Source organism: Homalodisca vitripennis, chromosome 5 (assembly GCF_021130785.1).
Source record: "Homalodisca vitripennis isolate AUS2020 chromosome 5, UT_GWSS_2.1, whole genome shotgun sequence".
NCBI classification, from domain to species: domain Eukaryota; kingdom Metazoa; phylum Arthropoda; class Insecta; order Hemiptera; family Cicadellidae; genus Homalodisca; species Homalodisca vitripennis.
The window spans coordinates 176,792,203-176,808,128 of NC_060211.1; the positions used below are offsets into that span (position 1 = coordinate 176,792,203).

The window sequence follows — 15,926 nt, forward strand, 5'->3', positions numbered from 1 at the left end:
TGTCGGTATAATCTCAAAGTACCAAAATTTTAACCTGAGATAACATAACTTAAGCCATTTAAACATACATACGACTTGTTTTATACTTTTGGTAATTCTAAGCAATATATGGGTCAACCTACCTCGATTTTTCTCATATTACAATATAATGTTCCAATAGTCAATTAGAAAAGGAAATGACTAGAATTTCTTGCCGGAAAGCAGTTTATAGGGAGCAGGCAACTCATATTACAATATAATGTTCCAATAGTCAATTAGAAAAAGGAAATGACTAGAATTTCTTGCTGGAAAGCAGTTATAGGGAGCAGGCAACCGCGAGAATTACCTATTAGTGATCATGGCACTGACGTGATCTGGGCTTCAAATTTTGGAACTACTCGAGTTAATTTTTTTTTCTAAAAGAGCAAGCAGCGCGAAGCGCTGCGCATCGGTGGCAAGCATCGTGCGTGATCTTCGTATACACTGAATTGATTCAGGCCAAAAGGAATGACACAGATTCCTTTACCAGATTTTTTTACGGAGATTTTGTATTGGGCGGATTATATTGGTTTACTTTGCTTTCCAGCAATGTAATTATGTGTTTAAAATTGTTTTACATACATTACCTACATTATATTGTAATATGTAATAACAATTTATCAGAAAATTTTTAATAAAAAAAGGATCACGCACGAAGCCTGCCCGCTGCGCAGCGCTTCGCGCTGCTTGCTCTTTTAGAAAAAAAATTAACTCGAGTAGTTCCAAATTTGAAGCCCAGATCCAGTCAGTGCCCCTGATCACTAATAGGTAACTATAAGCAATATATGACCGTCTGGCGGTTGCCTGCTCCCTATAACTGCTTTCCGGCAAGAAATTCTAGTCATTTCCTTTTCTAATTGACTATTGGAACATTATATTGTAATATGAGAAAAATCGAGGTTGACCCATATATTGCTTAGATTTACCATACTTTTTAAGACAGAAATTTATTTCACTGCTTTCAAGGAAAAAAAGGGTAGGGTACGATAAGCGGACCTGGTTTTTTTATACTGAAATTGGAAAATGATATTACTTAATCATAACCATCAGTATAATTCAATTGATACTGATTAATTATTTTGAACTATTAACTTAAATAATCTATATCAATAGCTGTACACACTAAAATAATACATAATACACGTAAGGTAACATTTCAATTTTACATTTAAGTAATTTTGATTGTTAAAAATGGCAGTCAATTTTAGAAAGCTACCTACATGACATTGCTTTGAAAGATGATAAGACATGTTTTTCGTGGCTTCAACATGTTGGACTCGTACCGACGAAAAACCCATTAAGCTATGTGAAATTTGCGGGAAAGAAACAACTGTAACTGTGAGAGGAGCAAATATGGTCGTCTTCAGTTTTCCTAATTTTGGTTATAATAATTTGTTTGATCACTGTAAATATTAAATTCATATTTTAATTTAAAACATATGATTGTTATTGAGGACTATAGGAACTTTTATATTGATTGGTAGTCTAGGATTTGAGATGCGAATATTGGGTATCGACTACATTCTTCAATATAAAAAACCGGGTCAGCTTATCATACCCTACCCGAAAAAAATTAGGAGCATAGGTACCTCAATATTTGTAATTTTCACAAATTTAAATAGTAAAACACTGCAAATGACTGAAGTAGGTCTGGCATCCTACAGAAGTACTGGGTGGAAAATATGAGACATCCCTTGAAAAATAAATTTAAATTTTTGACATGGCACTAAAAGGGTTAATGTTTCTGAGGAAAGGTACAAATCTATCTAGAAGATATTGTAGGAGCTCTCATAGAATTTGAATCTAAATCTGATCGTTCTTTTTTGGTTAAGTTCATAATCCTAACCTTATTATATTTAAGATTGATAATAAAAAAGTACATCTTACCAATTTTCTTAGAAAGCAGTACAGTTTTCATATACAGTTACCGTTAACGCTACACCAAATAAATAAATTGAAATACCACATGATTTCCATATTAAAATAGTGTCAATACTCAATATTGTTTTGACATTTCGTTGACAACCGCACAACCCATGAAAGTCCGTGAGTCAGTGAAACAAACCAACCAAGTGAATAGCAAGACGAACCTAAATGCATTACTCGCCACTCGATTGTTCTGAAAGTCAGTCGAGACAGTCGGTTGATTTTGTATTCTTGGTTACTTGGTTTCTTTTCTGTTGGCCCCTGTTCCCAAAACACTAGACAGGCAGCGACGTAACTAGGTTATTCAGCACCCGGGGCAAACACCTATTTTGGCGCCCCTCCCCCCCCACCACCAATTGGAACTGAAACTAATTCCTTATAACTCCTCTTAAAAAGTGTGGTGTGTCCATCGGTACCGGGTACGCTACATTAATACTATCTTGAATCTTGATCTTAAAATACTCAACCTCAAGTTCAAAGTATATAGGCCTAAATATATTTTGGTAAATAATAGAATACGTATTTTCAAAAACAAATAGTTTATTTCAAAACAACACCATTTATACTAAAACACTTATGATAGTAAATTATGTAAAATATTGATTTAAACATTTAATTGTTCTTAGAATTTAACTTTTCGGGCCTTTTCTTGCAGCAAATGTACTGAAATACAATCTCACTGAAGCATAGTTTTTGAGGCTACCTGGTTGCTCAATGGAAATAATCCCTAGGTTTTGTCAGCCTCTGTTGCCCTGTCAAATTCCGTAAATAATTTTTTATTATTTTAAGTTTACTAAAACTTCTTTCATTCGAAGCCACTGAAACCGGAATTGTCAAGAAGATCCGTAAGGCAGTCATTATGTTTTGGATATAACAATCCTCCATTTTGTTCACCACACACAAAAATTTCAGAAGATCAATCGAATTGGCTGTTTGGATATTTGGTACTAAATCCAAACCATGGTATTTGAAACTTTCCACTTCAGTTGCCAATTCGTCTTTGTCCAAGTCTTCTTTATATTTGGAGGCTAATTCAATTGCTTTAGCCTTTAGGTCATCCCCACTCATTGTTCCAAAGCTAGCTCCGTTGAGAAAACCAAACAAATGATTTATGTTTTGAATAGAGTTGAATCTTTCTCTGAGTTCACAAAGAATGCGATCGACGATTTCTAATAGCTGCTGTTGAAATTTCTTCTCTTCTGAGAATTCAGGTGCTTTCATCTTCGGCATTCTCATCAAACATGCGCTTTTTTCTTCTCTTTCGAACTACTTTGAAATGAGGAATCAAGGCCAAGATTTTGTTGCCCATTTCTTTGGCTTCTTTCATTGCAGCGTTTGAAATAGTTTTGCCCTTTCCGAGTCTAGTTCAGAGATCAATCGACTGATGTGTTTGGCCGATCTATGTATGGTGATATTCCTCCACTTGTAGGAGCTTGTTTCACAATGTCAATGCGGGTCAATTGCTTGTACCAAAAACAGGAGAGAACTATAAACTCAAACTGCTTGACATTTTTCAAAAGATTAGCTGCTTCAGTTTTTGTTTCATCTGAGGTAGTTAGGCTGGTTCTGAGGTCATTTAAAGCATTTATAATTTTACCTAGATGCTTGTATATAACTTGTACAGCTTCCCTCTTAGTCGACCATCTGGTGTTACTTTGTAGTTTTAGAGATAGAGGGACATGTTTTAAATAAAACCTCCCATCTATTGGTCGAGGAAGCAAAAAAATTGTACAAGCAGTTTAAGAGTTCCAAAGTATGACTGTACCTCCCCTGACATACTAGCAGCATTTGCACCTACTAAATTTAAGGAATGAGCCGCGCAAGGCACAAAATAAGCCAGGTTGTTTTCGGCAAGAATCCTAGATTGGACGCCTTTGTATTTGCCAGCCATATTCGAACCATTGTCATAGCACTGGCCCCGGCAGTTCTTCAAATCTAAGCCATCTTTTTTGATTTTCTCTGAAATTTTCTTGCGAAAGACCCAATCCAGTTTTTTCACCAACTTTTACAAAATCAATAAAAACTCTCCACTACCTCCGGACCCTGTTCGGTGATTTTCACATAACGAAGGACTTGAGACATTTGCTCCAAATGACTTACGTCGGGAGTACAGTCAAACATAATTGAAAAAGTATTTGAAGCCTTGATGTCACAAAATATGTTTTCTCTGACTTTTCCTGCAATAATGTCTAAAAAATTCATTCTGGATGAGCGGCGAAAAGTAACTGGACTTGGCCTTTTTTATGGCGAAGAATGTGCTCTTTCAGAGGTGCATGGTAATGAGATACTAGTTTCAATAGTGTTCAAAAACCTACCGCATCTAGGGTCACTGAAATCCAGGTTTTCATTGGAGCCTCGTAATGGGCTGCCATCTTTTGCTAGGTGTAAAGATTAACATCAATGATAGCATACAAAACACCCTTCCAGTGTGCCTCTTCAAGTGCAATCATGTCTTGTAGTTCTTTGTCAATGCCAGAACGTTTACTTAAACTAGATTCTAAATTTTTTCCAAGCACAAAAGCACTGTTTGTGATTTAAGGAGTTCTCATGCTCAGGAATCCGTTCACTCAATTTCTTCCACTGAGTGAACCCTTCATCTTTGGCTAAAGCAGAAATCTTATGTGGATGTTGATGTTTCAGTGTGCGAAAAAAGTTTGCATGGGATACAATACAAGGAATTGTTTGATTTGCTATAGACTAGCCATGTTCGATGTACTTTTAAGCCATTAGGCATAATTTTTTGTAAACCACTCTTTAGTCAACTGTCTCCCATCTCTTAAAGTATTGTTAAGATCAGGTTCTATTTTCCCTTCATTCAATAATCTCGATACGAGAAAACATCTGTCTGCATCCGAAATGGTATTTAGGCCACTTCCCCGGATCTTTTAGATCAATAGATTTAGTAGACTCACCATGGGTTGGATCAGTTGTCAAAACTCGTAGAACGTACCATTATTATACTTTTGCTCCGGTTGAAACATCTCGATCTCTTCACCCTCGACGTCATCCTGGGTGACCGTTGGTACAACTGGAAGTTCTTCCAGCTGAAGATTTTCCGTACCAAGATTAGCATTAGTTGAAAACACGTCTTTGGACTGCATCAGCTGATGACCCTCCATCTTCAAAAGTCGTACTTGTACTACAGCTGATTTCATCTGAAAAAAATAAAAAATTCGAGTTACCTTTCATTCGATAAAATAATATTATTGGTATATTTGTCAATTTGTGGTAGAACTTAGCTGTTTAAATTGTGCCGTATTTATCTAAAAGCATAGTTTAACGCTAAAATTAAACAATACTGCCGACAAAGCATCTCCTACTATACTATTTTTTTTTAAATAAATTATGACGTTCTTAGTTCTTGGTTAAAGCGAAATGTCGTCTTCAAGTGTGACGATGACTAGATTTGCTGCTTGTTAGCGTTTCTAAGAAATAGCTTAAGAAGAAGAAAGCTTAAACCCTGTGTTCAATTATATATTTTTTAAACACAGATTCATATCAATAGTACGCTGCTACAGTTACAGAAAAGTTAATTATGATATATTTTTAAGGTTTCAATAAGTTAATCATTAATCTGTATTAGTTAATAAATACAAAGTAACAAAGTACTGTATATCTATCTTACCTACCTTTACTGTTTGTTTCATTTAGCCATGATGATAGAAGAGACGAGGATTGATGTGCTTCTTTTTTTCTCTCATTTAGCTCTTTTGCGATTTTCCGCACCAGACAGTTTTTTCGACATGACTAATATTCACAAACACGAAAATAATATTGCTAGTAACACTCAAAGAAACAGCTACCGCAACCACTTTACGGTGAACCGAACCACTGATGATGTATATAATGAAGTAGAAGTATGAACTATTGTCAACAATAGTAGTGCAACAACTGCAACAACATACGCAGTTAGTCTGTTAGTCAAGGTCAGGCCAGCGAGCATCGATGTGTTGTGTTTGTGGCAATGTGGCATGTGTGGTGCGGTGAGAGGGATGGGGAGCTTGCCGGGTGGGAGCCGGGAGGGGAAGGAAGTGTCTGACGCCGCGCCGTCCTAGTGAGTCATTCCACAGATAACACAGTGTGCCCATACTCGTTCTGTACAAGTTCATGCAGACCGTAAACATGATTCGTAAATAGTCAGATAGCATTCATCATTTCACTTTGCATTTTCTTAGACTTAAATCAAATAAAAATAATAAATATAATGATTTTCTTTTGCAACACACCTCGCATTAAAAAATATTTTCAACAATTTTTATTAGAAAAAATCTGTGGCCGTGTTGGCGCCCCCCCAACAACTTGCGCCCGGGGCACATGCCCCGCGTGCCCCCCCCTAGTTACGTCGCTGCTCAAAGAAACAGCTCCGCAACCACTTTACGTGAACCGAACCACTGATGATGTATATAATGAAGTAGAAGTATGAACTATTGTCAACAATAGTAGTGCACAACTGCACAACATACGCAGTTAGGTCTGTTAGTCAAGGTCAGGCCAGCGAGCATCGATGTGTTGTGTTTGTGGCAATGTGGCATGTGTGGTGCGGTGAGAGGGATGGGGGAGCTGCGGGTGGGAGCCGGGAGGGGAAGGAAGTGTCTGACGCCGCGCCGTCCTAGTGAGTCATTCCACAGATAACACAGTGTGCCCATACTCGTTCTGTACAAGTTCATGCAGACCGTAAACATGATTCGTAAATAGTCAGATAGCATTCATCATTTCACTTTGCATTTTCTTAGACTTAAATCAAATAAAAAATAATAAATATAATGATTTTCTTTTGCAACACACCTCGCATTAAAAAATATTTTCAACAATTTTTATTAGAAAAATCTGTGGCCGTGTTGGCGCCCCCCCAACAACTTGCGCCCGGGGCACATGCCCCGCGTGCCCCCCCCCTAGTTACGTCGCTGTAGACAGGTCACGCAGTTTTGGGCACTAGGGTCTCCCCCCCACCCCCCCCCCCCCCCACCCCCCCCCCCCCCCACCCCCCCCCCCCCCCACCCCCCCCCCCCCCCACCCCCCCCCCCCCCCACCCCCCCCCCCAACAAGTACTGGTGATTGTAATAAGCGAGATAAAAACCAGGTCTGCTTATCATACTCTGCCCATGGTATTAAATACATTCTGAATATCCAATATACACTACCAGATTTACTTTTTGTAACTGAAACTTTTCAAAGTCATGAGAATCAAAGTGTGTATCAACAAAAAACACCCATTTTCTAAATAACAAATAAATATATCTACCGAAGGAGCTCTAGAAAGAGCATAACTATGCATATTCTTAAAAGAAATGTAAAACATTTTGAAATTGTATCTTAAAAGATCAATACCATTCCTTGCAACCTTGGAAATAATGATAAAATAAGTTTATAAAATCTATTAAAAGTCTAGCAGAAGTACTGCTCCTAAGACCAAATCTGCACCTGTATCCTCAGATGAAACTAGATTAAATTTTCTCATAATACAATTACATTTCTCATTTAAATTGTTGAAAGTTTTTGTCAGTACATTGAATTATTTTTGTAATATTGCTGTTTAACTTATTTCATTTAATTATTTTTGTAACACCAGTCTTATAGGACATATTATTGTCAAACTTATGAATAGGTCACTATGGCCAATTATTGCAAATTAAATTTATTAAAAAAAACAAAGGTAGTTACAGCAGTACACTGTTGTATCCTTAGCTTAAAATTAACCACTGATATACCAGACAACAACACTATTGACTTTTACTTTCACTCAGTTTCAGGCTAAATTCACTTTATTAGTTTACAAACTGTTAGCGATTAGGCTATCATGATTCTTTTTTGAACTTTGAGCACTAGTCATCAATGTCATCATATATACTAGGTGATCAAAAAGCATATCAATTAACATTTTTAAGGTTTATATTTTGCAAGAAATATTGTAAAGAGATAAGGCTTGTTGAAAAAATCAATTCACTGCCTATATGATTGAATTTGTACAGCTTTTTTGGTGCTCAGCATTACAGCAATTTTTAATAATTTAAATATTTTCTTATAATTTCAAACATAAGACTTCTTGACACTTTTAGTTATCTATATAGTTACCTGTATAAGTTAGGTACAATTTTGAGGGATGTTTTTCGATGTTTTGGGTTAGCGGCACCGTGCACTTCTAATAAAAAAAAAAAGTAAAACATCCCTCAAGATAGTACCCAAATTCAGATCAGATCACATGAGCGCTCAAAAATGTTATCTATAACATTGGCACTACTAGCAACATATTTATAATAACGTAATCTAAATCTAGTAATACCAAAAGGTAGACAGAGATGCCTACTTCTTGCTGACATCACTTCCTTTTGGGAGGCAGAAAACCAGAACCGATCATCATAATTTTCACAGCAAGTCTAATAAAGTGTTATTTCTAATAATGTAGTTTTTAGGTCCTCTGTAAGAAACACTGTGCCAAACATAGTGACCTCTGGATAATACCAAAATAGGCCACCTTTTTTCTTAAAAATTACTACCCTTAACACTTTTAAAGTACTTTCCATTAAAACAATCAACAAATCATACCAAGCTGGACATTAATAGCTTTACTGACCTTTGTATTGTCTACTGTAAACATTTGTTAATAATAGGCCTAAAGCCAACTTGCTTTCAGCACATAAGATATTCGATTTTTAAAATGTAACTTATGTATCAATTAATAGAATCATTAAAGACTGTACTTACCATGTCGGGAAAAGATATATATATATAAATATATATATATATGTGTGTGTGTGTGTGTTAGCCTACCAATATAATATAGGCTATCAACAGTTATAAATTGGAACAAACCTTAAAAACTCTATCCTTTCCTATTTTTCTAATTAGCTACTAATGTTTTTTTTATACAAGAACCGTTTAATCAATTAATTATTTCATACTAATTTAACCTCTTCCTTTGTATGTAACTGAAAATATTTAGTATTTATAGTCCCAAAGTAGCTTTAAGTATTTGTAAATAAAATACTATCAACTTACTCGTTGATGTTTGTATTGACTGTAACCTTAACCTATAAGCTTAATTTTATTTGTATTTAATGATTTGATCTAATCATCAAATAGTAATTCACAGCTAGCTATCAACATTGGGATTGGATAACAACATCTCACTCCATTCACTCGTTACGAACTAATATGGAATTGCAGAATAGATTTCTCCACTCTTAACCCACACACTCACCGCTCACGCTTAACTCAGCCTTCGCCCTTTGGTTTATGTTCGTGTGCATTGACTCACTGACTCACTTACTTCACTATACCAGTGTGTCAAGTCAATTCAAACTTTGACTTTAGTCAGTATTCGCTTCGCTTTTCAGATTTACTTTTTCTATACGCTTATACACATGTCTTAGCGTTTTTATCATACAGCTTCGCTTTTCTATATCTGGCTTTGTAATTTTATAGAACTTTTTTGTTGTAATTGAATCAATGTAGTAAAATAAGTTACATTAAATCATATCTTTATCCATTTTATGGAGGGTGTTAAAAATTTCCGTCTGCCATTTTTAAAATGGTAAGGATAGTCATATATTATTCTAAAAATGCATAACAAAGGTTAATTTAGTCCCAAAGTATCATAAACTTATTGTAAGTGGTTCAAAAGTAATAAATTTGTGTTAAAACTAAAAACAAACTCATGCAGGCTATTAGTTTAGAATACATTTATGAACACCAGTACGGTATGTCTTAGTACGTACATTTATATGCACTGTTTTATATATAGAATCTCATCATAAATGTTTGAAACACTTATGAACATTTCATATAACAAGTCAAAAACTAATTATATGAATATGTTTTTTAATATTAAGTTTTCATGAGACTCAATTATTACAAACGATATCATTGATCAAAAGTTCCGATATGTGAAACGTGAGTATGCCTGTATATTGTTAATACTCCTACCTCGTCAGAGCTAAATTGGAAGAAGTCGAAATTTCGCGTGGTTGGGTTTTGGTTTTACCCTGACTCAATTCCTCCATTGGCCAAATTCATTTAAAAAATGAATTTATTTTGGAGACCATGTACATCTTTTAGAGGATTTTATGTCATTTACCGTAGAATACATTGTCCAATTACACTCTAGAGGATGTATTGAAAAAGTATAAAACGCAAATGATTCGAAGGGCCAGGGTCTATATGAAGGTGCACCTGATTTAACGCCCCTTGCACATAGTACTCCCTCGTTCGTAGCGTCGATTTGACGGTCCGAAATGGGGTGCTATATCAGAGCAGTGGCTATATTCATGCCCTAAATAAAACAAAACCCCTTATAATAAAGGAGTCCTTATTCAGCGCAGTGACCGTGCCCATGTCCTGATTTAACATCCCCTCGATTCTGTTGTCAATAGTTAAGGGATCGCTGCTCTCGGTTTACTTTTACCTTTTAATTTTTTTTATCCTTTCTGCTACTGTAAATATTCCATGCCACAATGTCCAAGAATCCAATTATGGATACCTGACGTGCATATATCCACAATTTAGTTCATTAAATTGAATTTTATTGCAATGTTTAAATAGTAGCCACAACACAATGTATATTACCGTTGCTGTCTATAGTACACTTTTGTCCCTAGAAATGCTTGGTATTTCCCGTTTCATTTGAATATCTGAGTACTTTTCATATTTTCCTTTTCATAAAAAGATTATTTTGGACTATTACGAGAATTTTAAAATAAGAATAGCCACATCGGTCAGACCATTTTTACCAACGAGCACCATTTTATTTTAATTGATATTATAGGTAAAGTCGCAGATAAATTATGTATTATTAGCTCAGTCAAGTAAGCTGCACTACCTTAAGTTTTTTGTTTTTTACATCAATGTGACCACGTGTTACAGTATTTTACAGCTAGCAACAATACGTAAATTAAGCATATAATTTGTATTATTCAGCTACAGTCTACTCAATACATAACTCCCTGATTACGACTTAGAAGTTTTGCTCTAATGTCACTGGTTATATCGTTTATTGATCTCTTTTCATCCAAGTAAGTTTGCCAGTTAACAAACCTAGGCGTGACGTCAGAGCCCAAGGAACGCAGCGTCCCCTATATGATGAAGCTCCACTTAATATTTTAAAGTGTAGTAGGAGCACACTTGCAGCCCCAATTTGTAAACTATTTAATTTAATACCTATCTGACTACTGGTGCATTTACTTGATGAGTTAAAATCTGTCTTATTCTATCCCATTTCACAAATCAGGATTTGTCAACATTGTTTCCAGTTACCGTATTACGGGGTGAATAGGGACGCCGAGGTGATTAGGGACAAAAACGGAAAAAGTTTTGTTTTATTTTGTTACATACATGTTTTTTATCAAATAGTGGTAAACAAAGTGTCAATAGTTAAGCCATAACATACCCTACGAAAACGTGTCTGAAAAAAACTTTGTTGACATTTATTACTCTATGTTTACAACTTCTGTGTTTTGTTGACTTTTTAGGAATTTGTCATGGTTGTTGTGGTGTGAACCAAGTTGATGTTTCTATGAAACAAGAATAATCTAGCCTTTTTAAATACCTCAAGGTGAGTAAAATAACGTAATATAAGTAGAAATAGGATAATAATTTGTTATGTTACAAATTTTAAAACAAAAAGAAAGCGTACTTCGAAGAAAAAAAAGGGTGAATGGGGACATTGTTTGTGGTCAAAGCCAAGTGATCTAACATAAAATAGTTTGTTGCGTAGGTTACCTTCAATGAAAGAAATTGCTTATTAGATGTTTTTATAATGATATTTATGCAGTCTTACAGTATATTTTTAAGACTTAGCCTAATCTGTGTCGTTTGATTTCAGATGCCGAGGACTTATAAAAGAGATCCGAGGGCCAAACATCACCGCCCTGTTGATGAAGAAGCCATAAAACGAGCACTAGATGCCGTGGCAAAAGGCATGTCTATTAGAAAAGCTGGAGAGCAGTTTAAAATCTCAAAATCAGCGCTGCACCGATACGCAAAAAAAGCAAGAAGTGGACGAAAGTTGACTTTTAAAAAGAAAGGAGGACAGACCGCGTTGGACTCAAAGTTAGAGCAAGAAATCAGTGCTAGCCTATCTAAGTGTGGTGAATGGGGTTATCCTCTGAGTACATTTGATGTTCGTTGTTTTGTTAAATATCATTTGGATATAGAAGGGAAGAATGTATTAAAATTTAAAAATAACTTTCCTGGTGCAGACTGGGCTGATGGGTTTTTATCAAGACACAAGGCCATTCTGTCCCAAAGAATGTGCCAAAACATTAAAAGAAGTAGAGCGAAATTATCTCCAAAAGTAATCAATGACTATTTTGATGAGTTGAAGGACACTGTTACAGATGTTCCTCCCGATATGATAATCAATTATGATGAGACTGCGTTGTCCGATGACCCAGGCCGTCGGAAACTAATTTTTAAAAGGGGTTGTAAATACCCTGAGCGAGTTATGAACGAAAGTAAGAGCAATGTGTCTGTGATGTTTGCTGCCACTGCTTCTGGCAAAATGCTGGCTCCTTACATAATTTATAAAGCCACTAACTTGTACGATTTAAGGTGCCAAGGTGGACCTTCAGGATGCTTTTACAACCGCACCAAGTCAGGTTGGATTGACGGAAACACATTTTTAGATTGGTTTCAGAGAGTTGTCATCCCGTACTGTCGCAGATCAAATGGGAAAAAAGTTGTAATAGGTGACAACCTAAGTTCACATTTGTCACCGGTTGTTATTCGGCTAAGTGAACAAAACAACATCCAGTTTGTTTTTCTGCCGGCTAATTCAACCCATTTGACGCAGCCCCTGGATATAGCACTGTTTGGTCCCATGAAAAAATGCTGGCGTAATGTTATGGAAGAAGCAAAATTTCATGAAAGGAATAGCAATGCCTTTGATAAGAGATATTTTCCATCTCATGTGAGGAAAGCCCTACAAAAACTAGAGCCTAACTTACAGAAAGACATCATTGCAGGTTTTGACAAGGCAGGAATTTTTCCTCTTAACCGAAAACGTGTGTTGGACCGGCTGCCCCCTGAGCTGTGTGAGGATGAAGATGTTGATGGCAGTCAGGCTAATAGCAGCACTAGTGTAAATGACAGTTAAACAACTTTCTTGAAAGAGATGCGTTATGGTGATGGGAGTGAAAAACAAGCAGTAGGCCGAAAAAAAAAACTGAACATTCCGGCTGGCCGCAGCATCACTCTTGCAGATTTTGATGACCCTGACGAGGAAGAAACAGAAAATGAAAGATCTGAAAACGAAGATGTACCAGACAATCAAGAATTTTCCAATTATGATTCTAATGAAGAAGGTTATGATATGGAAAAGAGCGATGAAGAGCGTTCTGAAGATTTAGCGGAGTGCATCAGTGAAGGAGACTGGGTGAAAGTGAGATTTACGTATGATAAGGGGGTAAAGATTTTTATTGGGAAGGTTTTAGGAATCGAAGATGCAGAATTTATTGGGACATTCCTTCGGCAGTCCAGTAAATGTGACAATATTTTTTATTTTCCCAATGTGCCTGATGAGTTCCCATTTAACAAGGATGACGTTTTGGCAGTTTTAAAACCGCCACACTCACAGAGGGGACGGTATATTTTTGAATCCGACCCCCTAAAGTAGGCCAAAACAAATGTAAAAAGTGTGTTTTCATAAATTTTATTATTTTATATAGGCCTATTTAAAAACCATTGAAACGTAAGTAGCCTACTGTAAAACTTGTTACTTTACAAATAAAAACTTTGTACTTTGCAACGATTTTCAAAATCATTTATCCTTATTTATGACAATATGTTTACAAAATAATGGTTAACAGAATATCTAATCATGTTTAATAACTAAAATGGAATAAAAAAAAACATAATAAGTGTCCCTATACACTCCATAGTAACACCCAATAGGCATTTTAATGTAAAATAAATAGGTGTCCCTATTGACCCCAACCCTGGGGTGAATAGGGACAGTATTAATAAAATAAATATAAAAATCGGTATTACTGATTGAGAAAGGAGAGGAGTGTGATTAGATGCCTAGACATTAGTACCAACTATTAACCATGTGAGTTATGTCAGATATCATTTGGATGTTAAAATATTGTTAAATAACTTTAAAAACTGTCCCTATTCACCCCGTATTACGGTATTTAATTATTGCGATCTTTTCTATCTCGTCCAAGGTGTATGGAGATCATTTCCTCAATCAAGACACAATAGTACGTGACTAGTTTTAACTGTCATATGAATAAATCGTCTATGACATCAGCCATTGCATCACGTCTGCCAGGGAAATGTGTTAGTTCAGTGGATGCTACAAATGCTACAACCCTTTTATATCTCCAAGCGTTTTAAACCATATTTAATGGCTTCGCCATCTAGCATTTGTCCTCCTTCTATTCTAAGAAGAGTATTTGGTATTGAAGTCAAACATTTTGGTTATGTATCTAATCTGTAACATGTATATAATCTTATGAAACAAATCTTTGATTATGTATTAAGTCAAAGATATCATGTAGGTTAAGTCCTGGGCCCTTTAGTAATTTGTAGAGGATTTGTTTTCTGGGTAAAGACAAACTAGTTTTATTAATTCAAGCATAACTATTTTAATTAATAACATATTTTTTAAAGGAACAAAAAAAAACATTTTCACGAAATTACAGTTTTTTTTACTTATGATAGCCTAGTAGGTGTAACATTTTATTTGTTGCAGTTTTAATCAAACGAAAATATCTAATAAAACATTGTAACAATACTGTGATTACTATCGACATCCCATTAACTTACACAGGATTATGATCATGTGATTATTTAACCAGATAAACGTACTCAATCCTTGTGGAAATTTGTAACTCCATGAAATAACCCTCCCCTCTCCACCCGGATGGAGGTCTTCCCTATGACTTTTTCTAAAATTGGTAATATGAGGCTATATTATTAGTTGGTTGCACTTTAAAAAGTTCAAGCTTGATTTTTTTAAATAAATACAACTTTATTGTAAGAATATTTATAATATTATTTTAACATTATCTTAAGACTTGTGCATGCTAAGTGGTTATTGTAAAAACTAGAGAGATATGTAGATTCTCATAATATATTATTAGGCACAACTGCAACTGTTTAATGAGAATAGTGACTTGTGTGCTTGGTTTCAAGGTGCATCATTTGCAATGGTAGTTTTACTATTTCGAAAACTGGACTATTGGCGCCATTACTTATAAAAGAGGAGTGCCTCAAGGCTATGTGATGAGCCCAGTATCATTTGTTTTATTTATATCAGACTTGCCTTATCACATTGATCACTACAGTTATCCTGTTATTTGTGTTCATGATAGTTATTTTATCATGTAACATAGTGATAGAGCAACTCGAAATTAACAATTTATATCAGTCAGCTTGGCCAAAGTATATTGTGAAAATAATGACCGAATGTTCAATGAAGTTTAAACAAAACAACTGACACTCGGAAGACACAAGGATGCTGTTTGTGGAGTTCCTGGACTTAAGTGCATTCAACGAAATATCTGGTAATCACCTTATATGAGAAACTTACTTGGAATAACCATGTTGATGAGTTAAGCCATTAACTCAACTCTGCTATTTTTGCTCTTAAAAGAGTGAAATATATTACTGTTCCTGAGGCGAAAATAGGCTTATCATGGACTTTTTGAATCACATATTAAGTATTGTATAGTCCTATGGGTAAACAGTTCTTGCACAAATCTGCAAAGAATATGGTTCTACAGAAGAAAGCTCTGAGAATCAAAGCTAACTTACTGCCATGTGACAGCTGTAGAGACACTTAATATGCTGATTGTTACATCCCTTTATATACTTTGTGTAATTAAACTTGCCCGCAATTTTGACTTACCAAAAAACAGATTTTCATGGACGGCTTACACGACATACAGATGACTTCAGTATTCCATCCCACAGAACATTCCTGTTTGAAAAGAAACCTTCATATGCAGGGGTGAAGCTCTTCAGTCTACTTCCTGCGGAGC

General features: G+C 35.5%; 1 protein-coding gene across 2 annotated transcripts; it reads left to right on the plus strand.

Moving 5' to 3' along the window:
- Nucleotides 1-11,389: 11,389 nt before the first annotated feature.
- LOC124363223 (jerky protein homolog-like) lies at nt 11,390-13,684 on the plus strand. Of its 2 annotated transcripts, XM_046818389.1 has the most exons (3): nt 11,390-11,491; nt 11,762-13,055; nt 13,103-13,684. In XM_046818389.1, exon 2 carries the CDS (start codon nt 11,762-11,764, stop codon nt 13,031-13,033), a length of 1,272 nt encoding a protein of 423 aa, XP_046674345.1. In that variant the 5' UTR covers nt 11,390-11,491; the 3' UTR covers nt 13,034-13,055; nt 13,103-13,684. The 2 variants fall into 2 exon arrangements, with proteins under 2 accessions (XP_046674345.1, XP_046674344.1); XM_046818388.1 differs by having other exon boundaries at nt 11,762-13,684.
- The last annotated feature ends 2,242 nt before the right edge of the window (nt 13,685-15,926 follow it).